The sequence below is a fragment of the Ursus maritimus genome, unplaced genomic scaffold, assembly GCF_017311325.1.
Source record: "Ursus maritimus isolate PB19 unplaced genomic scaffold, ASM1731132v1 scaffold_27, whole genome shotgun sequence".
Classification (NCBI taxonomy): Eukaryota; Metazoa; Chordata; class Mammalia; order Carnivora; family Ursidae; genus Ursus; species Ursus maritimus.
Genome location: NW_024425230.1, coordinates 206905 through 233469, shown reverse-complemented (window position 1 = coordinate 233469; position 26565 = coordinate 206905). Strand labels below are relative to the sequence as shown.

Sequence of the window (26565 nt, the reverse complement as noted above, 5' to 3'; positions counted from 1 at the left end):
TAAGAATTAGAATTGTCTTTGTTTGCACATGACATGATCTTATATAGAGAAAATCCTAAAGACTCCACCAGTGTTAGAACAGATTTAAAAAATTAAGTTTCAGGATATAGAAATCAGTTGTGTTTCTCTCCATGAACAACAAAATATCTGAAAAACAAAACAATTCTGTTCATAGTAACATCAATAAAATGCTGAGGAATCAATTTAATCAAGGAAGTGATCTGTACACTGAAAGCTACAAGAATTTTTTTTAAGATTGAATGATTGATTTGTCAGAGAGAGAGAGAACATAAGCAGGGTGAGCTGCAGGCAGAGGGAGAAGCAGGCTCCCCGCTGAGCAAGCAGCCCGATTTGGGACTTGATCCCAGTACCCTGGGATCATGACCTGAGCCGAAGGCAGATGCTTAACTGACTGAGCCACCCAGGTATCCCGAGAATTTCTTTAAATTAAAATTGACCTGGGGCACCTGGGTGACTCCACTGGGCACCTGCCTTCGGCTCAGGTCATGCTCCCAGAACCCTGGGATCAAGCCCACGTCCGGCTCCTTGCTCAGTGTGGAACCTGCTTCTTCCTCTCCCTCTTCCTGCTCCCCCTGCTTGTCCTCTCTCTCTGTCAAATAAATAAATAAAATCTTTTTAAAAAATTGACCTGCTATATTAGTTTCCAGTATAGAACATAAATGATTCAACATTTCTATAAATTACACAGTGCTCATCACAATTAAGGTAGTTACCATCTGTTACCATACAGTTGTTACAGTCTTGCTGTATTTCCTGTGCTCTGCTTTTCAACCCCATGGTTTATTTTATAACTGGAAGTTTGTACCTCTTAATCCCCTTCACCTATTTCACCCATCTCCCCATACCCCTGCCCCTCTGGCAACCACCAGATTGTTCTATGTATTTGTGAGCCTTCAGGGTTTTGTGTGCTTTGTTGTTTGTTCATTTTGTGATTTAGATTCCACATATAAATGACATCATATAGTATTTGTCTTTCTCTTGTCTTTTTCACTTGGCATAGTACTCTCTAGGTCCATCCACGTTGTCACAAATGGCAAGATTTTGTTCTTATGGCTGAGTAATAGTCTATTTTGTCTCTGTGTGTGTGTGTGTGTGTGTGTGTGTGTGTGTGTACACACATACCATTCCTTTTTTATCCATTCATCTATCCATAAGGACTTAGGTTCCTTCTGTATCTTGACTGTTAAAAATAATACTGCAGAAAACACTAAGTACACATATCTTTTTGAATTAGTGTTTTCATTTTATTTGGGCGAATACCCAGTAGTGGAATTATTGGATCATATGATAATTCTATTTCTGATTTTTTGAGGAACCTCAATACTATTTTCCATAGTGGCCACATCAATTTACAATTCACCAAAAGTGCATGAGGTTCCCCTTTCTCCTTACCAACACTTAGTATTTCTTGTCTTTTTTAAAAATTTAAAATCAATTAAATAACATTTAGTATACTATTAGTTTCAGAGGTAGAGTTCAGTGATTGATCAGTTGCATATAACACTCAGTGCTCATTACGACCAGTGCCCTCCTTAATGACCATCACCCAGTTACCCCATCCCTCCAGCAGCCCTCAGTTTGTTTCCTATAGTTAAGAGTCTCTTATGGTCCCTCTCTGATTTTGTCTTATTTTATTTTTCCCCTTCCCCTATGTTCATCTGTTTTGTTTCTTAAATTCCATATATGAGTGAAATCATCTGATATCTGTCTTTCTCTGACTTGTTCTGCTTAGTATACTATCCTCTAGTTCCATCCACCTCATTGCAAATGGCAAGATTTCATTCTTTTCGACGACTGAGTAATACAATTTCAGTGTGTGTGTGTGTTTGTGTATGCCACATCTTTTTTATCTGTTCATCTATTGATGGACATCTGAGCTCTTCCCATATTTTGGCAATTGTGGACATTGCTTCTATAAACATTGGGGTGCATGTGCCCCTTCAAATCACTATGTTTGTATCCTTTGGATAAATATCTGGTAGTATAATTGCTAGGTTGTAAGCTAGCTCTATTTTTAACTTTTTGAGGAACCTCCATACTGTTTTCCAGTGTGGTTGCAAGAGTTTGCATTCACCACCAACAGTGTAAGAGGGTTCCCCTTTCCCCACATCCTTGCCAACATCTGTTGTTTCCTGAATTGTTAATTTGTGCCATTCTGACTGGTGTGACATGGTATCTCATTGGAGTTTTGATCTGTATTTCCCTGATGCTGAGTGATGCAGAGCAGTTTTTCCTGTTATCTATTGGCCATTTGTATGTCTTCTTTGGAGAAATGTCTGTTCATGTCTTCTGCCCATTTCTTCACTGGATTTTCTGGGTTTTTGGGTGTTGAGTTTGATAAGTTACAGATTTTGGATATTAGTCCTTTATCTGATTAGACATTTGCAAATATCTTCTCCCATTTCATAGGTTTCCTTTTAGTTTTGTTGACTGTTTCCTTTTCCCTACGAAAGCTTTTTTATCTTGGTGAAGTCCCAGTAGTTAATTTTTGCTTTTGTTTCCCTTGCCTTTGAAGACGTATCTAGCAAGATATTGCTGCGGCTGAGGTCAAAGATGTTGCTGCTTGTGTTCTCCTCTAAGAATTTAATGGATTCCTGTCTCACATTTAGGTCTTTCATCCATTTTGAGTTTATTTTTGTGTATGCTGTAAGACAGTGGCCCAGTTTCATTCTTCTGCATGTGGCTGTCCAATTTTCCCAACACCATTTGTTGAAGAGACTCTTTTTTCCATTGGATATTCTTGTTTTCTCAAAGAGTAGTTGACCATAGAATTGAGGGTCCATTTCTGTGTTCTCTGTTCTGTTCCATTGATCTTTGTGTCTGTTTTAGTGCCAGTACCTACTGTTTTTATGATTATGGCTTTGTAATACAGCTTGAAGTCTGGAATTGTGATGCCTCCAGCTTTGGTTTTCTTTTTCAACTTTCTTGCCTCTCTTTTTTCACCCGTGGCAGCCACTTTCCACTTTGGCATACCCTGCGTATCATCCCAGGCTCACCTCTTGCTCTGAGAGCCTCCCAGTCTTCTGGTTTCCACCTGTGTGCAGCTATATGTTACCGCTCAAATTAACACCCAGTTGTGTATTCTAATATCTTTTGTTGGTTCTTTTGGTGATGTTGTTTATTTCTCCAAGTACAATGCCAAGGTTTCCTTGAGGACCAGGCTGTCTAGAGATAAAGATACAAAGTGGTATAAGGGAAAAGATGGAGCTTTGGCTTTATGGGTGTGTCATCACCATGATTTCACCTCTTCTTAGCCTTTTGGCTTTGGGTTCAGTGTTTATCCTTTCTGAGGCTGTCGCTTTATCTGTAAAAGGAGGATTAAAAAGGAAATAATCCCTTGTATCTAGTGTGTCCTCCTGTTGGATATTTGTGTTCCCTGAGTGCCTTTGGCATAGAGAACAACAAAGTGACAATTACTGGTCCCATGATTACTGAAAGCCTAGGTTTTCCAATTCAGATTGTATACTGATGTTACATAGGGAAATAAGAAACGTATTATGAACCTTAAGATTACAGAAGTTTTAAAAGTAATACTTTTTCTTTTGCATTATGAAAGTAATGTGACCACATTTTAAAAGTTTGGGGTATTGGGGCACCTGGGTTGTCTCAGTCAGTTAAGTGTCCAACTCTTGATTTTGGCTCGGGTCATGATCTCAGTATTGTGAGATCGAGCCCCGAGTTGGACTCTGTGCTGGGTGTGGAGCCAGCTTAAGATTCTCTCTCTCTGTCTTACTGCCCCCCTCCAGCCCTCCCACCTCTCCCTCCTTCTCCCTCTGCCTCTGTCCCTTCCCTTCACCCCTCTCTCTCAAAAAAAAGTTTGGAGGTGTTATAGAAGAGAAAAATAATCAATGACCCATACTCCTACCATAATACAATTACTATTAGCATTTTGGTTTTTTCCTTTTTTGCACATTTTCTCAATTGATTTTAACTTAAGTGTTTTCATCATGAATGACCTGTAATTATTTTAAGTTTTCATATCTGCTTTCCCACTTAACATAGTTTGATTGTTTGCTTTTATATATTTTTAAAAAGGTTGTATTTGAGAGAGAGAGAGAGAGAGGGGAGGAGCAGAGGGAGAGAGAATCTCAACAAGACCCTGTACTGAATGGGGAGCCTGAGGCGGGGCTTGATCTCACAACTGCGAGATCATGACCTGAGTCGAAACCAAGAGTTGGATGCTCAACCGACTGAGTCACCCAGGCACCCTGATTGTTTGCTTTTAAAAATAAGGAAGCAGTATTTTTATTTAATCATAAAACTTCATTTTTATGAATGATAAACTTATTTTTCTATTCGGGTGCATTTCATATCTATTGAAATAATATATAGCAGTATGAGTTAAGAGTCCTTAACTATGTACTGACTGCATGGATTGGTATGAAAATCCTTTTTGTTTAAGTAACAATTTCAATAAATTCCTAATCTTTTCTACTCTTAAAAATTAAATTAAAAGCAAATATGGGTATCAAGAAAATACAGCTTTTCCAAAATAAGTACAATTAGTAGAAACAGATCAAATATATGGTTTAAATTTTAATGTTTTCTCTTTTTTTTTTTTTTAAACAAAGGTCTATTTTAGCTTCTTATCTCCTGAAGGAAAAGCTCAACATCTTGGGCAAGTTGGGGTGTCTGCTAAGCTGTGCAGGTTCTGTTGTGCTGATTATCCACTCCCCCAAATCTGAGAGTGTAACCACTCAGGCTGAGCTGGAAGAGAAGCTGACTAACCCAGGTAACTCTTTTCTAGCAAAGCTGCAAGAGAGCTTGCCTATCAGTATGATCCTTCCAGCCATAGGCTGGAGTTGGCTTAACCATGGTCTGTTCTCCTATACTCTCTGTTCGACTCTGCCTATGAGTGGCCATCGCTGTGCCCTGCAGGCTATAGCATCCCTCACTCCTGCTGCCCCAGGTGTGGGAAGAGGCCTGGTGGTCCCTGCATTCCAGACCTTGCATCCCCACTCCCTGGTGTTCGGGACTTCTTCTGTTTTCTTCTGGACCTTGGGAACCTTGTGCATGGGTGCCTTCATCATCTGGCCCCCTCCACAACAGTCTCATCCATTCTGGCCTGCCTTCCACACCCACCCAAATCCCACTTACTGTGGCCTTCCCATTCCCTTACCTCCCATGACCACCCCCACAGGTCTCCTCCCACAGCCTTTCACCTTTTCCCACCTCCCAGTACTTCTACCCCACCTCCTTCCTGCATTCCTTCTGTTACTGCTTCTTGGTGTTAGTCCTGCTGGGGTCTGCTCTGGGCCATGCTCTCCTCAGGACCACTGTGTATCCAAGCCTCTGTACTTCCCTCTGATGTGAAGCTGAGAGCTGAGATCCAGTTTGATTTATGTTTGGATCTCCCATAGAAATCTATGTTTTTTCTACGTATTTTTGACATACTATATATTTTTTGACAAATGCTATAAAAAAAACAGTCTACAGAATTATATCGGACTAAAGGATAGATCCTTCTAAATTACTCCCAGTAGACCATCTTAATGTTGCTTACCAATAATTTTAAACAGATACCAGTACAAAACTGCATCCACACGAATGTCCCAAATTCTCTGGGCCACAAAAAAATCTAACCATTCTTTTATAGCTCTCAGTTGGCCATGACTGACATCGTACCGGAAATATCTGTAAAATTTGAAAAGGGATTCATAATGAAATTAGCCAGGACTACTTTTCTGTAATTTTTTATCCCTAAATACTTAGTATTATTCTATTTACTTCATCCTGAAAAGCCAAAATATTTCCAAAACTTTGAGAGGTGAGACTACAAACACATGGAAAAAAAATCAGAAAACTGGATATGAATGTCCTGAAGGATTTACTTTATGTAATTTTCAGAACAATGTATCTTACTTTTTTTTTTTTTTTTTTTTTTGAGTTGGGTGTTCAGAGGAAGGAGGAGAGAGAGAATCTCAAGCAGACTCCCTGCAGAGCATGGATCCCGACTTGGGGTTCGATCTCACAACCCTGAGATCATGACCTGAGCCAAAATCCAGAGTCAGACACTTAACCAACTAAGCCACCCAGGTGCCCCAAGGCCTCTTACTTTTTGATAAATCTGGATGTTACCAGTATATTCAGGTCCTAAAACTTTTACCAAAAAAAAAAAAAAAAGTCTAATTTGAATACTACCATAGTAATTTGGCATGAAGATAAAATACTAGCAAGATTTTTGTTTTTAACATGAAAAACTTTGTTTTAACCTGAAATATAAATTGATATTATTCTATCCACTTAATGTATTAAGTTAAAGAGATTTCTAGTTTTTACAAATTTTTTTCTAAAGGTAAAAAACCAGAATGAATTTTTTGTCAAATAATTACCTCAGAAGAAATTTTAAGGTCATCTTCATGAATTGTCCCCCAGAACAGGGCTTCATAGTTCCTTTTTCTTACCTTTGGGGAAGAGAGGACTCCCACAGCCTGCCTGGTGCATGGCTATGCCATTCCTAGCCCCGTCATGCACAGCTCCTAGCACTTCCTTTACAATCTCAGATTGAATTGGAAATTACAACCTCCTTGTACATGTAATTTCAAAGCAAATTTTCAATATGATGCCCTAACTGTAGTACGAAGGAGGAATAGTAGGTTGGTACTTCATGATAAAATAGAATGCTCAGGTATGACTGTAGAAGACATACTAAAGCCAGCAGCCCCCACGCCATGTGGAGTTGCTGAGACCCTGGCAGCTGCAAATACAGACTCATGTGGGGTGTCATGCTATTAACTAAAACAGGGGATATTGCCATCAGCAGTGGGATCCTCTGAAATGGAGAAGAATTCTTGATGAAGTCCTGAAAAATACAGTGCATATTAACTATATGCAAAAATTACTTTGTTTTATACATAAACTGGGTTCTAGGCTGTGGTAATTATAGGTATATTTTTCACTTACAAGTCCAGGGGGACATTCAGAAGTTGTGAGGAGAATGGGATGATTTTTGATTGTGTGAAACGATCTCCACATCCTAGGGCCCATGGCCTTTGCCTACTGTATGCAGCCCTTGATCACTGCAACAGCCACAAATACCCCTACAGCTTTCTCACATGTTCCTTAAGAAACCTCCCACTCTGGCCACACACACAGGAGCACTGTCTGCCTAGGTTTTGTCGAATTGACTGTAAAGTAAGAAAACCCTCTGTTTTCCAGTGTTCGTGGGCTACCTGTGCATCGTGCTCCTTATGCTGCTGCTGCTCATCTTTTGGATCGCACCGGCCCACGGGCCCACCAACATCATGGTCTACATCAGTATCTGCTCCTTGCTAGGGAGTTTCACCGTGCCTTCCACCAAGGGCATCGGGCTGGCGGCCCAAGACATCTTCCACAACAACCCATCCAGTCAGCGGGCCCTCTGTCTGTGCCTGGTGCTCCTGGCTGTGCTCGGCTGCAGCATCATCGTCCAATTCAGGTACATCAACAAGGCGCTTGAGTGCTTCGACTCGTCTGTGTTTGGGGCCATCTACTACGTCGTGTTCACCACCCTTGTCCTGCTAGCCTCGGCCATCCTCTTTCGGGAATGGAGCAATGTGGGCCTGGTGGACTTCTTGGGTATGGCCTGTGGTTTCACCACCGTCTCCGTTGGGATTGTCCTTATACAGGTGTTCAAAGAGTTCAATTTCAACCTTGGGGAAATGAACAAATCTAATATGAAAACAGACTAGGTTGCAACAGGGGGTTGGGTGGCTCAAGGAATAGGAAATGGATGTGGTTTTTGGGCCTAATTTGATGTGAAGTAGAAGAGACCCTAATCAATGGTATTTAAAGTTGCTTGCATATTAATGGGTGGTTTGGTGGACAATGGGGAGCATCACTCAATACCAGGGTGGGGGCCCAGCCCTTTGCAGTCTGAAGTTGCTAAATGGTTGCCTGGGCATCATCTCTCTTTGAGGAGAGGAATCTCATATTCATTGCCATTAACCTGGAAGCTTTCATGAATACTCTTTCCTTTTAAAATATTTTAACATTATTTAATAGAGAATACAGATTGGCTCTTTCTGATTAGTCTTTGCAGGAGAGCAGATATTCTTATTTAGAAGATTACTTTGGAAATGGGAGAAATTGTTGTCTTGAAGTCTGACTATACAGTAAATGTGTCCGTAGTTTTGTTACTTTGCATTAAGCATGTATAACATTCAGGTACCTCATCCAAATAAGAAGTATATACATGTAATTGTTTTTAATCCTCTAATGAGCTTACTCTCCCACCCCCTACTCCAAGACATTTAAATTGAAAATAGAGAGAGAATAGGTGGACATGATGCAGAGTTCCATTTATAGGATGACTTTCAATAGCTCAAATCAATTTCAGTGCCTTTATCACTTGAACTCTTCACTTAATTTGACGATTACTATGTGTATGTTCTCTTAGATTAGAATAACTCTTTGATTATACTTTAATATTTCACTACTCAAAATATAAATGTGTAAAGCATTTAGAGCAGTATATTCGTTTGTTGGAAGAAAGTCAAGGCGAAAGACACATAAGAGCAAACTGACCCTTTTAGCATGTAGTTATTATCCAATTAAAGACAATTGACTTAAGCAGCATAAGGTATTTTATTTGCATTCAGTCTATGTACCTGGGACCCACTATCAAATACATCCATGTTCTTTTTCGGTGAGCATTGTGGCCATTCAGAAGAAATAATTTAACTTGATAGTAACACTGTTAGATGAGAGAGTAACTGTTTAATAGCACATATATCAAGTTCCTTGTAATACAGGAACAGGTTAAAGGACACAGTCAAGCTCAGGCTAGTTTCTGTAAATTGGAACACATATAGTTCAAAAGATTTCTAGCAAAAATGAAAACAAGTAACTTATGCATCTCCCTATTGTTTGAGATGGCAAAGCACCCTACAGTTTCTCACCCAACTTCTCATTAAGCTTCTGAAATACTAAATAGCCACTAATTATGCCAGTATTTGGGTCAAAGAGATCATTCGTCTGTTTATAGTAACCTATGTATATTAAATGGGAGCAAAGCACAAAGTGATGCAAATTATTTCATTGAGATATCATGTACTTCATGTGCAGTGTTCTATCCAAATAGGGAACTGTGTCAAGTTGGAAGATGGGATTGGGTAAGGTAGATTTGGTGAACTAGAATATCAAATTTAATGGTACCCAATTGAAGTTACTCACTAAGGGAAAAATATTTTTTTCAGGCAAAAAGAACATTTCTAAAGACCAAAGAAATTGTTCCCTAGAGTGTTGAACAAAGAAGCTAAATAAAATGAGGATAGTTTAACCTAGAGTGAAGAATACCTGTATGAATTAAAAGTACATCTGATGATGGTGGGTTGTCAGGGATTAGTGAACTAAGAGCAGCAACAAAATTGTTTAAAAATTTTTAAAAGCTTATATTCACTGATAGTTAATAAATATTCAAAAAGTCCCTCACTCTTTTTTATCAGCTCTTGAAGGTTTGTTTTTTATTAGCTGGTATTTTTAGGAATGCAAGCCTTAATTTATTAAACTGAACTTTCAGAAATGTCATATAGTTGTATCAGTATACTTTTAGGCATAAAAATAGTTTCTAGATAAGGAGTTTGAGAGATTTAAAGAATACATGTGGTAACCCAAGTATACTGAGAAAGTTCGTGTGCCATATGGAAATTGTCTTGTTTATTTTGTTATAACTTACAGGTGAAGCTTAGTTTAAATTAATTTATTAGTGCTCCTCATTATATTTTAATTCACAATTATACCATGGATATTCAGAGATGATATTTTCTGGATGATTACCCCTGTGATTTTTTAGAGTAAAACAAAATCTGAAAGTAGTAATAGCTGGTCTCCTCTTCAGGGTGACTTGTTCTGAAACAGACTCTCTCAGGTTTAGGAGATTATTTTGGTAGGATGCACAGCTTTCCTTCCAGTAAACAAAGTTCTTACGATTGTATTTCAAGTGTGTGACTCTAGCCTCAAGATAATTGACATGACCAGCAGTCTAGTAACCTAATTTTCAAGTTTGACATAGAGCATATAACTTGATTTAATAGTATTATATATATATATAAAATATATATTTACAAATATATATATATATATATATATATATTTACAAATTCACGTTTTCATAATTTGTTTGGAATTGCAAAGAAAAAACCTCAAAGTGAGAGTTTTAGGGGAGGGCCTAGAATGGGAATGGGTCTCATTGGTCTCTCCAAAAGTAGATACATATAAAATATTTTCATTATTACACTATTCCTTGGGTTTCTCCTTTCTATTTGTTTTCAAGTCTCTTCTAAAATCTTATGTTTCTCATCACAATTTGCAAATTTACTCCAGATGGATACTTAAATAAGCCATTTCTCTCCTCTACTACTTGGTCAATGCTTTTTTGTTTTCTCATCTGAATCTTTACATTTAAAAAGATTACTTTCTGGTTTTGCTCATTGGGGCCTAGCACTGAGACCACCCTGGGTATTTTGCTGCTCTAGAGGACCATCCCATGTCTGTAGAGAAGGTTCTGGAGAGGAAGGGGAGTCTGTTCCTTGCCACACATGGAGCAAGAACTGCCCACAGCTCATTCTTCAGTCAAATGTCACTATGGTATTTTCATATTAGAATGTTAGTTAAATATACTTTGCTTCTCTTGGTTCAGCAATAAGAAATATTCTTTCAATTCCTGCTTTTCAAGCCAATTTGTTATACTCAGTTTTATTTCTAGGAGTTCATTCCAGCTATAGTAGGTTGGTTTTTTTCTTTTTCTTTGGGTTTCATGTCTGATAGAAGAGAACATTATTAATGTGTGCAGTCACCCCTCATCTTCCTTCTTCCTTGACAGCTCCTCTCTTTGGAGCTCTCTTTGTGCTCACTTCTAGAAGCTAGTTCCTAGACATTTGTAAAGCACTGAGATGCATTGTCTCCCAGGTGTGGACAAGCACTTTGGTCCATGGAGACCGAGGTGTTGATGAGCTGCCTAGTTCTTGTTGGGAGATGATACCTCTCTTTTCCAAGCTGCTCAACTAATCTAGAAGAGCGGAGAAAGTGCTCCGATTGTCTACAGAGCCATGCCCATTACTCTTTTCTGATGCCTACTTGATCCTGATTTAGGCCTCTTGTACTGAGTAGGAAACCAGAAAGAGAAAAATGCTTTAGTTTAGATCTGTTCACAACTGTGTGATTGGTTCCAGTGGTCTGAAGGAGTTATCCTTCTCACTATGTTTGACACCAAGGAAGTAGTTCACCCATCAAACAGGATTAGATGGAATCTTGGTGTTCCGCCTTCTCAGGGACCAAAAATGTAACATTAACAACTTCGCATCGACCTTCTTCCCAAGGACATGTCCATGTATGTTTTACTCATAGTCATAGCTAGAGGTCTGTTAACTTGAGTTGGAAAGAGAAAGGATCAAGTTGCGCACCAGTCACACCATAAAACAGTTTATCATATAAAATACCTCAATTTTCTGTATTCCTCACTTCCACCTCACAGTTGTACTGGTGATGAATTTTAAGGGTCTGTCCTTTAGCTTTTAGGTGATTTTTCACATCTGGCCAGATTCTTATACCTCCATCATATACTTGAAAAGATTAAGAATTATAGGAATGAGAACGAGAATTTGGCCCAGTATCACTACTTGTTTATTTTCATACACATTTCTCACATGCTATTAAATGCAACAAGAGAATTATATTTTAAGAAAATGTAACTTTATGTTACATCAAAAAATGTTGTCTAGTAAAAAGTTGATACTCAGTAGATCAATGATCATGTAAATAAATCTATTTCAAATGTACCCAATGTGATAAAAAGCATAGTCTAGGGCCCAGAGCATGAGCCAGGGAGAAGGATTTATTTGTTCTTTTCTCTATTTTTCCTTGAATTGTGCAACTATAGGTGAGTCACTTAACCTTTCTGTGCCTCAGTTTCTCTACCTCTAAAGGGGTGAGATGGTTCTCCAAATCACCTGTTTTAGAGCGCTCACACTTTTAGCGTGTGCTGATAACCTCAGACAAGAGTGTTCTGTGCAGGATTGCCCTGGAGTGATGCAGTGGATCAGCTTGCACTGGGCATCCTGTCTGCTCAGCACTGTGCTACTGACATGCAGCTTCAGGCACTGAGTAAGCAAAGGAAGTGCTGTGTGTAAAGTTTGCACGATTCCACAAAGCTTTAATTTTCCTTTTTTTTTTGTTTTAAAAGGAAGGATTTTATATATTCTATTATAAAATATGGAAATTAAACAGGGACTTTAAAAAGCTGCACTGAAAGATCACATTCTGGTGGTGTGATAAGATTTTCTGACATTCTGCATAGGTTTAAGTTCTGCAGAAGATTCAATGACCTGTGAACCAGATTGATTCTGTTGTATTAGATTTGTAATGAATGATGCTGAACTTCCTGCTTCCAAGCAGCTCAACCCTGACCGTGAACTACCTGACACCAGGTAAATGTCAGGAGCTCCCAAACCACTAGTGCCAAAAGGTCACGTTGAAAAGTTCAGACTATTTCTTTTATTTTAAAAGTTAAGACTATTCTAGTAATTTGACACCCACCCCCATGTCAGTGTTTTTGCACTTTGGAATAATTTAAGGGTACTGTTTTTCAGTAGCATTCCTGAGTGTTTTTGCCTTTTTAAATGATAAATATTTCTTTCTTGTAAAATGGAATATAATCGTGAAGGAGATGATGACTAGATAAAACAATGTAACGTGTTGATTGATTGCATAAGTTTTTTCCTGTAAGTGTATCAGGGGAGCTTCCAATTAGCATACATACACACATTTGTCAATGGCTAAGATTTGCTTATATTTTGCTTTATAGAAGTAGTCATAGCATGTTGTAATTGCCTTATGTAAATATAAAAGGCTATTTATTAAGTTTTCCAATAATATTTATTAATCTGTATGTGTTTTAAAATAAAATAACTTATTTCTAGCTGAACACTCGTTGCTTTTTTTTTTACCCACTACTTGAAATGTTCATATAGTCTCAGGTTCCATATCATCCTAATTAATTCCTCAATAAAATGTTTCCCATTTTCTTTGTAGAAACAAATAGCCCATGTCGCCATCATGATATAGAAAATGTCTACCTGTGCATATCTTAGGGAGCAATCCATGGTATGTGAAGGAATTTACCACCCAGTGATTACCTTCTGATACAATGAAATGATGGTATTAAAGAAAACCAGCTATATTTTAACATGTTAATACCTTCTACATGTTTGGGGGGTCTATAACATAACATTTTATTATATTTTAAGCACTTGGAGAATCAAAGAATCATAACACATTTTAAAACTACAAGGGTCATCAGAAATCTTGTCATTAATCTTTATTAGTGTCCTGTAAGTCATTTTATTAAATGAAAAAATATTGGATGCCTGGGTGGCTCAGTCTGTTAAGTGTCCAACTCTTGATTTCGGCTCAGGTCATGATCTCAGGGTTGTGAGATTGAGTCTCATGTCAGCTCCACGCTGGGTGTGGAGCCTGCTTAATTCTCTCTTCTGCTCCTTTTGCCCCTCCCCCGATCTCTCTCAAAATAAAAAAAAGATGAAAAAAAATGTTATTTGAGCAAAAGTATGTATTTTTTTTTTAATTTTATTTATTTGACGGAGATAGAGACAGCCAGCGAGAGAGGGAATACAAGCAGGGGGAGTGGGAGAGGAAGAAGCAGGCTCACAGCAGAGGAGCCTGATGTGGGGCTCAATCCCAGAACACCGGGATCACGCCCTGAGCCGAAGGCAGACGCTTAACCACTGTGCCACCCAGGCGCCCCAAAAGTATGTATTTTTGAGGCTCTGTCCAAAAGGATTTAATTACATTTAAAAACAGATTTTATTTTTAAGTAATCTCTACAGCCAACGTGGGGCTCCAACTTAACAACCCCAAGAACAAGCATTGCATGAACCACCAGCTGAGCCAGCCAGGCACCCCTAATTACTTACATTTTGATCAAAGTATAACTATACAGAAATCAGGAAAAAACATTTTTAAAAACCACCAAATGTTTCTATGGATACCCCTTTCCACACAGGTTTTTGGGGTTGTGAAGTGTGTAAGTGCCAAATTCCACCAAAACTTGCCCTGGTTGGTTACTAGCACAGAACTGTTAGTTCTAGCTTCTAGGCAAAGCACAGTAGTAGCTAGTAGCTCTGCACCTAGTTCTGAGGATTATATAAAATCAGGCATGCTCCCTGCCCTCCAAAGAGCTTATGCTCTAGTTCCTCTGTTGCTAAGTCATGTGCCTGTCTGATGACCCTGAGACATGACATTTTTTGGCATCTTTGTTGTAATGGTAATCACACTACTCACGAGGTAGTTTCATAAGGGCTTTTTGTGTTGGAGAGCTGAGGCACAGTCAAGAAACAAATAAAAAGATACTTCTTTCTGTATTAGCAGTTCAGAAGAGAAGGGAAAGACTGAGGAAATTTGAAATCCCAGCTGAGGAGATTTGAAAATTGGGATTGGAATTGCACCATGCAAGCAGGATAGGAGGGATGCCGATCAAGTAACACGACAAATCCATATAGAATAACTGACATAAAGGAATAGAAGATGGAGGAGAATTCAAACTATGGTTGCCTGTCTATAAAATGGAATGCTTTTGCTTTTAATGATGATGTTTGGGGGATCTCCGTGTCCTCCTTACTCTAATTTGCTGTGCTTATTCACTGTATTGATTTTCTATTGCTGCTCTAGCAAATTACCACCAACTTTTTGGCTTAACACAACATAAATTTATTATCTTACAGTTCCAGAGCTCAGAAATCCAACACAAATTTAACTCGGCTAAAATCAAGGTGTGGGCAGGATTATATTCCACCTGGAGGCTCTAGGTGAGAATCTGTTCTCTGCCTTGTTCAGTAGAGGCCTCACACATTCTTTGGTTCATTCTCCTTTCTCCATCTTCAGAGCTAGTGCTGTTGCATCTCTCTGACCCTTCTTCTGTTTCGTATCTCATTCTCTGACTCTGACACTTCTGCCTTCTTACAAAGACCCTTGTGATTATTTTGGACCCACTCAGACATCAAGGATTTTCTCCCCATTTCGAGACCCTTGATTTAATGACACCTGCAATGCCTGTAAGGTAACATAGTCACACTTACTGAAGATTAGGACTGTGGACATCTTTGGGGGTGGGGCATTATTCTGCCTACCATATCCACTCACCATTTTATTATATGAGGCAATTATTAAAAGCCAACTCCTGGCTTTTAATGAACATCCTACTGTTCTACCTAAATTTACTTCAAGTTATTACTGTCTTTTTCAGAGTGATCTCCTGTCTCCTTTCAGCAAATGTTTTGGAAAATGCCCTGCTACATTTGTAAGTCATCTATGGTCTTGAGTAAACTTAATAATATTAATTGGAAAACACTTATATAATACTAACCTTTTAAAATGCTAGAGATACGAGAGGGGAAGTGGGCTGGGGGAGGGGAGGGGTGGGTTAAACAGGAGGGCCCTTGTTGTGATGTATAGAAGTGTTGAATCACTATATTGTACACCTGAAACTAATATTACACTATATGTTAACTGGAATTTGAATAAAAACTTTAAAAAAATAAAATGCTAGAGAATGCCACTATTCACCATGGAAGGACAAAAGGCAAATTTAGTGATAGGGAGTTGTGTTAAAGAAAAAATAATCATCCCTTTATGCTGTTCTCATGCTCCTGGCTGGCCTCTGTGGTAACAAAACCAAAACATAGAAGAGCAACTAAAGAACAGTTATACATGAGAAACTATTTGATTTACTAATACATGATTTTTAAAAACACTGTTTATTAAATAAGTCTTGCTTATACTGCTATTAACAAAGATTTTCACACCTTTATTGAGGTACAATAAACATACTCTAAACTGTATGTCGTATGATGTTATAGGATGAAAGCATCACCACGAGCAAAACAGTGAACATATCCATCACCTCAAAGTTTCTTTTTGCCCCATTGTAATGCCTCTGTCTTTATTGTCCTCTCTACTCCCAGTCAACCATCTACTTTCTGTTGCTATATATTACCTTCCATTTCCTAGAATTTTATATAAACATAATTGTTTATTATATGCTTTTGGTCTGGCTTCTTTCACTTACCAAAATTATTTTGAGAATTAGCCATGTTATAGCATGTCTCAATAGTTCATTCCCTTTTATTGTTAAGTGCTATTCTATTACATGGATATACCACAGTTGCTTTTATCCACAGTTGCTTTGTTATTGGACCTTTGAGTTGTTTCTGTTTTTTTGGACATTACAAATAAAGCTGCTATTGAATGTTCACTTACAAGTCTTTTAATGGATATATGCTTTCCTTTCTCTTGGGTAAATATGTAGGAGTAGAACCATCTGTATCAAAACTGGTGGCTTAGAACAACAATAATTTAGTCTTTTTCATATGTCTGTGGATCAACAGTGCAAGTTTGTGGATCTCAGCCAATCAAATCAGTTTGTTGTTGGCTCAATCTCTGGTGTCTGGACATAGTATGCTTCATCTGGGTAGCTTTGCAAGTGGTCTGTTCCACGTGGTCTCCTTCTCCAGCAAACTAATCCAGGTTTCTTAGCATAATTTAGGCTGGGAACCACATTTTCTTGGCCAAAAACAGTCCTAAGACCAAGGCAGAATCGGGATGGAGCAGAGTTGCAAAGTCACTCTGAAAAATGTGTGGGCACATGGATGGGTAGAAAATTGGAGCCATTTTTTGTCAATCTATATCATCAGAGAACAACATGCCAACCATCTTTCAATATTTAATGTAATTCCTTATTTGACTATGTAATCTAGCTAGAATTTGGCTGAGACCAAAGAATTAAGCAAAAAAAGTCCTCTGAGCCAGTTCTAAATGCAAGGTTGGCTGGTTACCAAGCTCACAGAAGATTAAGAGCTTTTAAATTAGTAGCTGCAATCAATCAATCAATAAAGTAGCTGCATAGTCACCTAAAATGAAACCAGAAGTTGGTGGCTAATGCAATTAGTCTGAAAAGTGCAAATTATATTTAGTATTTTCTGGTTCAACAAGCATTCACTTAAAAAATTCCCACCCAACATGATTTACATTTCCAATACTAGTGTTTTTGTATTTATTCAGAAACTGGAACAACATACCCAAAGGACCTTGGCACCTGTAACCAAGATATTATTAACAGGCCTCACTCCTGATCTGGCTTGTTCCTCCCCACCACACATCTTCCCCTGCCCTCCTACACTTCTTAGAAATGAGCCCTCTTTGTCCATTTTACTATTTTTTAAAGTTTTATTGATTTATTTTGAGAGAGAGAGCACAAGCCAGCTGCAGGAGTTGCAGAGGGAGAGAGAGAGGAAGAGAATTCTCAAGCCAACTCCCAGCTGAGTGCAAAGTCCAAGGCCGGGATGGATCCCAGGACCCTGAGATCATGACCAGAGCCGAAATCAAGAGTTGGAGGCTCAACCGACTGTGCCACCCAGGCACCCCTGTCTCTGTCCATTTTAGAGAAAACCAGGGTGCTTTGGAGGCTCAGTCAGGCTTCAGACTCTTGATTTCAGGTCAGGTCGTGGTCTCAGGATTCTGAAAGTGAGCCCCAGGACGGGCTCCCGGCTTTGTGGGAGTCTGTTTGACATTTTCTCTCACCCTACCCCTCTGCCCATGCGCGGGGGCTCTCTCTCTCTCTCAAATAAATAAATAAACAAATCTTTAGAGAAAACCATGATGGTAGGTCCTAGGGTGGTTCTTCCTTGGAGAAGCCAAGCCGAAATAGCCTAACAGTAGGTTTCCTATGTATCTCATGAAAAATAGATCTCTGCTCCGAGTGTCTCCAGACTCCCTTTTGCCAAACCACTAACTCGCCCAAAAAACGCACCTTTCCGGGTTTTGGTTAGTTAGAAAAGGGCTCGACACTGAGCCCCGCCCCTCCGCGTTCCCGACCCACCCCCAGCCTCCCGGCCCACGTCTAGCCCACCACTTGCCCTCTCGGAGCATCTTTTCCCTAGGAGATCGCTAGGGACGCTGCTTAAAATGCATCTTCACACGCTAACCGCGCGGGGGAATTCTCATTTTAAGAAAGTGGCATACGGTACTGTAATTTTGACCACCTGGTCGGCGAAACTACTTTACAAAATAGTGCCTCCACTTCTCCCTTGCCCACTCTCCACCGCCTCCCTTTTGCCCTCAGCTATCTAGGGCCAGCTAAAGAAACCGGAAATCCACAGGAAGGGGCGCGGAGGGCGGGCCTTCGCTGCGCCACACTGCGCATGCGCGGCCGTCTCTTGCGTCACTCGGCCGCGCCCAGGCTCTCCGCGACGGCCTTCGGTCCCGGCGCGGCGGGGGTCGCAGGTCGTCAGGGCCAGGTTCTCTTCGCTGCTCCCCCATGGAGGAGGCGGTGCGCACGGCTACAGCCCCGGATGCTCTCACTTCCTTCTGTACGGCGACGAAGGCGCTGGCCGCGGGAGCTCAAGAGGCGGCGGCCCCTGCGGCCTGTGTGGGCGTGTAAGCGGAGGTGACCAGGGCGAGATAGTGGAGGGAAAGCCGCATGGCCGGCCTCCAGCTGGGGTAGGGTCGCCACTCTTTCTTTATTTCAGGCAAGCGCGAAGGGGCTAACTTGTGGGCCACTCTCCGGTGTTGGGTTGGTAGGGGGCCCTTCAGGGGCGCCTTTCTCTTCCGTGGGGACACATGTGTTCAGAAATGGAAGGGCTTTTCCTCATATCCTGCATCGAGGAATCCCACCGTGAATTGGATTGCTATTAAATCCCATGGAAGCCTGGCTTGGCCGGGTCGGGCGCGTGTTCATTAAGCTCATTCAAATAGTTTAGTTTTGTTGTGATGAGTTTTAGAAGATTGTTTCAACTACTGCGGAGATAATTAACTGACAATTGAACAAGCCTTAGGAGTCGGCCATAAGGTTTTGAAGATGACTGTTTAATTTCCTAACTTTTATAAAGTTACTTAATCCTGTCTTCCTCTCCCTACAGCTGTACAAAACCCTATATACGTTTAGTTTTGTGTTTGTGTCTCTTTAGTTTCTTCACTAGGTTTTTCAGTTCGTTTAATACAGGACTATGTTTTAGTTCTATTTCTAGAAATTCTCTATGTCCCATATGCCTAGTTAGTACTTTTTTTTTAAGTAATAAAAGGAAATATAAGAGAATAGAGATCTTTGTTTCATTGCAGTAAACTGTCTATTGAAGCAGTGTGTTGCCCTTGGTTGAGTAGGTTTCATGTTGGTAAGTAAAACGAGTATGGAGGCTAGTAGCCAAATTTTTGAAAGTATTTAGTAACTGTGCAGTCCTTTTGCCTACTTCTGTATTTTCTTCTTTCCAGGCCGGAGCTACTCTGCCAGGGTTTAAAACTTTAAATGAGAATAAAGAGTATTATTTACAAGGAAATGAAAGTGAATAAGTCATCTCTAAGTGCTTCCAGACTTTTTTTTCATAAGAGAGACCATATTAAACTTACATGTAAGTTAAAATTTTAATTTGTAACTAATGTTGCTAAATTAAGGTTGGAGATTTAGGTTCTGTAGTATTTATAAGTACTACTTTTAAAAATAATTAGCTAAATTAGAGATTGGAAAAAATTAAAGCAGTGGAAACCAAGCAGAAGTAAAGATTAAGAACTCTTAAGTTTTCATTCCGTGTGGGCAACTCATATAGAACTAGAGTCCATTGGACACTTAGGTTCCATTTCAGGCTGTGTAACTTTCTCTGTGGTCCTCTGCATGCGATTTAACCCCTTGGAGGTTTGGTTTCTTTAGTTGTAAGGTGGGGATAATGATACTTTCTTCACATTGTGTGTATTAGAAATAATGTGTATCAGTTACCTGGAACAGTGCTTCACAGGTGTTCAGTAAGTAGTAGCTATTACTATTAGAAATACTAAAAAAGAATTACACTTGTTTTTAAGATATTTCTTTTATATGAAAATACCCTGCAGTGGTATCCTACCTACCTTTGTTCACTCAGTGTCAGCCACAGTGGCCTTTCTTTTCCTAGAAAACTGCATACCAGTTCATTCCTCTCTGCCTTTGCATTTTTTCTCTTTGTTCTTTTTCCTCTTTCAAGCCTTTGCTCAATGTTACCTTCTCCAATAGGCCTCTTAACCAACCTAGTTAAAATAGAAGTCCCCTAAGCAACTGTCCAATGCCCTTAACTATAGCATTTATCACCTTCGAATATAATGTTCTTAATTATTTTTATTGTCTTGCCCTACCTCCAACACAAGGTAAACTCCGTGAAGGCAGTGATGTGGTTTGTTTTATTCACTGCTGTATCCCCGTTCCTAGAGCATAGTATGTATTCATGTAAATGTTGGTTGAGTAAATGAGATAGGCACCTGTCCACAGTGAAGGGGATATAAGTCTTAACACATAAGTAACCGTAATACAGGCTAAAAAGTGTCCAAAGAGAAGTGTAGGTCAAAGGCCAGGGAATTCAGAAAAGATTGATTACTCTGGCTTATGGAAATCAATCAGGGCTTCACTGTGGAGGTGCCTTTTGAATTGGCTCCTTAAGATGAAAGGAATAATGTAAACAAAGATATGGAGGAGGAAAAGGAGTAAGTGAGAATGGCAGCAGTGTGTTAACCTCGGGTGGAACACAGGGTATGTGAAATGTAGTACTGGGAAATAAGATTTAAAAGTTAGGTTTGGAACAAATAGTGAAAGGTCTTAGTGGATTACAAAATTTGAGCTTCTTTCTTTAAACAGTGGGTAGCAGGAGAATGAGATGGCACGGATGTGTTTTATAGAGCAATGTGACGTGTATTGAAGCTGGATTAGGATTGGGAGAGACATGGAGGTGCAAGGCTGTATTTCACAAAGGTAGACTCCATCTGGCACTCTTGGCCCTTGTATCCAGTTTGAGTAATGAGGATGGAGAAGCCACGGTCAGAATACAAGGAGGCGCAGATTGGGGAAGAAGATGACCTACACTGAGAGACTGGTTGGAGCTGCCACTTCCTTGTGTTCCACCTCTGAGACTGATGGAGACTGCAATGGGAAAGGCAAAAGGCTGAGATTAAGGAGACCTGGATTCTAGCCCTGTCCTGCTACCTGCCAGCTGCTGGAGAATTTGCTTAACATCTTTGTGCCTGTTTTCTCATTGTGGGGCCCTCAGCACGTATCTTTCAAGTTTTTGTGAAAGTGAAATGTCAAAAATGCTGTGACAAGTTGAAAGCTGTAAATGTACTTCTGTTGGTATATTCTTTAAAATTATTTAACTTTGGTAATTGTGTTGCCTACAGTTAGTCATTTTACAAAGCAAATCTTAATTTCAGCTTATCTTATAGATGTTAGAATACTAGTCTGTTTTTTCCTGTTCCTTATGTGTTCTCTGTGTTTTAGAAGAAAGTGGGCCAGTTTCAGGATTTTAAGATGTATTTATTTCATTTCCAACGTAACTTGTATTTAATGAAAGTTAACATAAATATTCATAAATATTACTAAAATAAGCTGTGAGAATTAAAATTAAAATTTAGAAAGAACAAGCTGGAAATTCCTAAGAGCCTTTTAAAAGTGTGTTTGAAATTACAGTGGGTCATTTTCAGAATTTTCAGTTCACTCAGCTGTGGAATCCTTGAGGACAGGGACTTGTGATCATCTTTTTAACTCCAAAGTTTGGCACATTAGAGCTGCCCCGTATATGTTTATTGAACAGATGGCCACATAGAAGTAATAATGACAGCCTGGAGGGGAAGAGTGTGGGGTGGGTCCTTCCACCTGTGTCCGCCTGAGAGATAAGATGGGCAGGTTACCACCTGGAGCTTGTCCTCTCTGGTTTAGGAAAATAGTTGAAGTGCAACTTAACAAGTGTTCTTGTTTAGCTGCGTTTAAACCTGGGCCTACTTCATAGTTAATCCTTAAGAATAAAAGTCTGTTTCAGGCTCTCCCAGCTGTGATTGACCTTTACAGTTTCAGAGTGGGAGCTGATCTGAGAATAGTGAAGCAAACTCATTCCTTTTAGGACATTGACACTGATGTCCTATTTTCAAACAAATGAGAAAATTAATTTACTTAGTTTAGTGGTGAAAACCGCTTTATAACTTGAGGGTTGCAAATTCTATGTTGTTTGTTTCCGCCCCTTCCTCCCCTTCTGCCCACCACCACACTCGTGTAGTTCCATGAGTGAACAAACAACCTTAATTATAAATAGGCTTATAAATCAGATTTGCCACTATAAATGAGTGCCTTTTGTGGGAAAACCAGCACAAAGAACCAAAAATCATTGTCTGTAAGTACCTTAAAGAGTTTATCTTCAAAGATAGGACAGTAATTGAGAGTGTAATTTTATAAGGCTGACTAAAAGTAAGTGCAGAGGAAAGAAATGCCTTTGGGGTATTGAAGAAGTCTTTGTAGCGCAGCTTGAAGTGTGACCTGGGCTTAAGTGAAGAGCAGGCTTTAAGTATTGGGTAGGAGGACCAGAAGGCTCTGGTGTATCTGGGCAGTGATGACACGGGTCTGAAGGGAGCCGTGGTCCTGTGTTGGGAAATGAAGTGAGCAGGAGGGTTGCAACTCCAAAACCATATGCATAACATTGACCAACCTGTCAAAAAAGGCTATTTTTTGTGTTCAAAATTTTCTATAATAAATAGATAAAAAGAGGAGGGTAGATTTTAAACAGCATCATGAAATTCTATGTAAAATAAATATGGAGAAAATTCATATATAGGCATAATAAAGTTAAGAACCTAACCCTAACTTTCAGTGACTTTAGGATAAAATGAATAAGGTTCTATTATAATGTATTGGTTTAATCACCTCCTCTTCACCTTGTTCATAGGGATAGGATTCCCTCCCCATGGCACGTGACACTGGGTACATGAGAGTGATGGCAGTTTATTAATCACTTACATTCAGCCCAGGCAGAAGGACACGCTACACTGCATGGGGCCACAAACGGTTGGGGTGGGGGGCTGCAGAGTGAAGAAGGACTTGCTATGGAATGTAGGCTTTGAGTAACAAGTGGTTAAGGTGCGCCCCTTGGTTCCTGCAGGAGAATGTGACTCGCTTGCTTTAATAATTGTACAGTCTGGCAGCGCAGTAAAGCCTACTACTCGGGGATAAGCGGGAACTGTGCCAGTTCTCCATGATAAGAAGGGCTATTTGACCTTTTTTAAAAGTAATCTCTGCACCCAGAGTGGGGCTCGAACTCATGACCCCAAGTGCAAGAGTCATAGGCTCTGCTGACTGAGCTAGCTAGGTATCCCAAGGAAGGTTAGTTGGCTTTGGGACCTTATCCACAGGAGCATAGTGGGGAAGGGAAGTTACAGTTAGGCTGTGGAAATCCCTCCCTGTTTTACCAGATGTCAAGGCAGGACATAATATTGAGTCTTTATTTAATTTTTTAAAGGGAGTGATTTATTTATAAGTAGGTTCCACACCTGAAGTGGGTCCTGATCTCACAACCCTAAGGTCAAGAGTGGCATGCTCTGCTGACTGAGCCCTCCAGGAGCTTGGGTCTTAATATTAGACCTTATACCACATGTATATAATTTGCATTTAGTGAAAGTTAACATTAAGTGTTAATAAATTAAGTAAATAAAACTAAATTAAAGTTACACATTTGGTATTTGAAAGTCAGGTTTATGTAAGTACAGTCTAAATTTGGATTTGTGAGGCTGTCATTGTACTTGGATTGGAATTGTAGATAAACCTGACTTGTTTCTGGATATCATTTTTGCAGTTAATAAAGTTACATTTTATTGATTCCAGAATATTCAGGCTACACTTCAGCTTGTTTTCTTCAGACCTTCAAAAGGGGAGTTTTACAGCCCGAGGAACTTTAAGTAGTCACTTCCTCAGTAAAATTTGCATGATAATTAAGAACATTGCTTGATGATGATAATGGTTAAAGAAGTTGATTTTACATTAAGGGGTGCTTTAAAGAATCTTAGGTGACCCATGGTCATTGGAATACAGAGTGGGCTGAAGTGCTGGGTTTCTTTGCTCCCATTTTCCCAGACTTTATTACTATTACCTTTGCATTTTCACTTGTATATAGTGCTATCACTTCCCAGCACACTTTAACAGCTTTTTACAGTTTTCAAGTTTATGGGCTGTAAAACATTTGTTACATTTTAGGATGCTGATAGGAATAATGCAACTTTATTTTTAGGGCCAGTTATAATTATTCCATTCATCTGTATTAACCCAGAAAACATATTAATACATATTTTTGAGACTGTCAGATAGCTAGGCACACAGGGTTAAAAAGGTGACTGGTATAGGAGCCTAGGGGCTGGCAGTCTGTTGAGGGAGACTGGGTCATAAACACTGTTAAGCCAGTCATTTAGAGTGTAAGTGAGAGCACTGTGAACACACTTTGTTGTTGTTGTGATAATCTTTTTATAGTCTATAGAAGTAATTCTTGATGCTAACCATTTTGTTCCCAAATTCTCTGCCTCCCCCTTTCCCTGCATGTTTATGTCTCCGTACATACTGATTGTCACAGTCCAGAATTATTCCAAAGGCAAGCTGAAGTTGAAGCTTGAGGTTACCAATGTTTGACACATAAAGAGACCATAGTTTATTTTATTTTAAATTTAAAAATCAGTAGTGACTTTATATATTGTTTAGCTTCTTTTGTTAGTGTATCTGTTAAGGTTGTGACTCATCCAGGGTCATGCACTCAGCTAGAGGCAAGACTGAGTCTCTAACCCACCTAGGACTTTCCTGAACGTATACTCTTGCCTTAGGAGTGGCATTAAGAGGACTGGGGATACTTTTCCAAATACCTTGTAAGAGAGATCAGTTCTGGAAAGGTGTCAAGTAGACAGCTGATCTCATCCGTATTGTATGTGACTGATACTTAAAAAAAATTCAGAGCATCTCCCTGACTTTGTCTTACCTTCTTTCCATGTTTCAGTATTATCTTGTTCTAGATCGTGAGGTGACTTTTCTTTTGGGATTGCTAGTGGTTTCTTCTTTCTTTTCTCCCTCCCCCCTCCTTTTCTGTAGGCTCCACACCAACACAGGGCCTGAACTCATGACCCTGAGATCAAGACCTGAGCCAAGACCAAGAGTTGGCCACCCAATGGACTGAGCCACCCAGGTGCCCCTTGTTAGTGGGTTCTGTCCTGACATCCCTGCAGCTCTTGAGCACCGCAGCATGTGTTTTAAAAACCTTAATGTGGGAGTGTCCAACATACACAGTATATACTGTAGAGAGAATAATACAGTGAACCCCTGGGTGTGTCTACCACCCATCATTACCACTGATCCCCATTTCTGCAGACAAGTTTTGGTTTTTCAGAAATCTGATGGGAATTTTGCATTTACCCATAATAAGCCTGTTCAGGTACGTAAGTTAGCTATCCCAGTGGCATGTATCAATAAGCATCTATGATTGTGTTCCCAGGTCTTTAAGTCAGGGATGACTCTGTTTTGCTCTGCACGTGATGGAAGGGTGCCAAGGGGCAAGCAAAAATACAAAGGTCATCTTTAGATGTAGACTCAGACCTGGCACTCCTGTCACACCTACTTCCTATTGGCCAGAGTAAGCCACGGGGCTACTCCCCAAGTCAGTAGGGTGGGAAGGACTGTTCTTACGAAGTGTCCCAGGAACCATAACGTGACTTAACAGGCAAATATAAACACTGGCCCCCTTGTCAATGTCATCTCAGTGTGAATACTTTTTCCATTATTACAGAACATTATACCCATTATTTAACTGCCTTTTTCTGTTTCCCCACTGAAGACTAAAATTTAGCCATCACTCTTTTATCCATAGAGCTTAGCATAATGTTTAGTGCACACAGCATTTGTTTGGTAAATACTGTTTGAGTAAATGGATAAAGCAATTGACGGGCTAGGTGAATAGGAAGTTGCTTTTGCTGAAGGCCAGAATCTCATAACCTGAAGAATAGAAAAACTTGGCTAGTCAGCAGAGGTTAATGTGTGAGGATCCTACTGAATTGCAGATTAGTTCTGGAACTCAGTAGTTAAATTGTGGTACTGAAAATACCAGAAAGTTGGGCTGGCAGTTAGTATAACCAATCATAAACCTTGTTGCTGAGTAATGTTTTTTCCTCTGCTTTCTACACTTTGCTTTAGTTCATTTGTCGCCAGAGTTCATGAGTTGGCCATTTGAAAAAAGATGTGCAGTCTTTGGTAAGCCTCTGCTTCCCTGTCTGGTCTTGTGGCTTGAGCCTTCTAGGTCCATAGTCCTCATGTTCTCTGAAAAGTCCACCACTATCACACTTGTACCTTGGCAAACATCTGTCTGCTAGAATCATCATCCTGTGCTAACAAAATGATATGAAAGCTGTCTTCTCTCTGCACACCCCCAAATAGGCTAAATAAGAAATAAATTACCATCTGCTTATATCTACATAGATTTCTTTTTTTTTTTTTTGAGTGAAAGAGATCTTTCTTTCTTTCTTTCTTTCTTTCTTTCTTTCTTTCTTTCTTCTTCAGTTAGCCACTGTATAGTACATCATTAGTTTTTGATATACTGTTCAGTGATTCATTAGTTACATGTAACACCCAGTGCTCATCACAACCTGTGCCCTTCTTAATACCCATCACCATGTTATCCCTCCCCCCAACCCCCTCCCCTCTGAAACCCTCAGTTTGTTTCCCAGGGTCCATAGTCTCTCATGGTTTGTCACCCTCTC

At 39.7% G+C, this 26565-nt stretch overlaps 2 protein-coding genes across 11 annotated transcripts in view; both read left to right on the top strand.

Annotated features, from left to right (window-relative positions):
- Positions 1 to 16264, top strand: part of NIPA1 (NIPA magnesium transporter 1) — an 87676-nt gene extending 71412 nt beyond the window's left edge. Inside the window, exons 4-8 of one of the 4 annotated variants that reach the window (XM_040642650.1) lie at positions 4593 to 4753; positions 7180 to 7438; positions 14736 to 14819; positions 15257 to 15310; positions 15870 to 16264. In XM_040642650.1, the coding sequence (XP_040498584.1) occupies positions 4593 to 4753; positions 7180 to 7438; positions 14736 to 14819; positions 15257 to 15310; positions 15870 to 15900 (589 nt within the window). In that variant the 3' untranslated portion in view covers positions 15901 to 16264. Of the gene's footprint in view, positions 1 to 4592; positions 6143 to 7179; positions 12918 to 14735; positions 14820 to 15256; positions 15311 to 15869 lie in introns of those variants that run through there. The other 3 variants (XM_040642651.1, XM_040642649.1, XM_040642648.1) reach the window with 3 other exon arrangements.
- Positions 16265 to 18227: 1963 nt separating this feature from the next.
- The window catches only part of NIPA2 (NIPA magnesium transporter 2), a 32901-nt gene continuing 24563 nt past the window's right edge, over positions 18228 to 26565 (top strand). Inside the window, exons 1-3 of one of the 7 annotated variants that reach the window (XM_008706327.2) lie at positions 18230 to 18507; positions 19276 to 19412; positions 26003 to 26059. Coding sequence is in view for 2 of the 7 variants with exons in the window: in XM_040642647.1 (XP_040498581.1) it covers positions 19310 to 19412 (103 nt within the window). In the remaining 5 variants the exon portion in view is untranslated. Of the gene's footprint in view, positions 18508 to 19275; positions 19413 to 25150; positions 26060 to 26565 lie in introns of those variants that run through there. The other 6 variants (XM_040642647.1, XM_040642646.1, XM_008706328.2 and 3 more) reach the window with 6 other exon arrangements.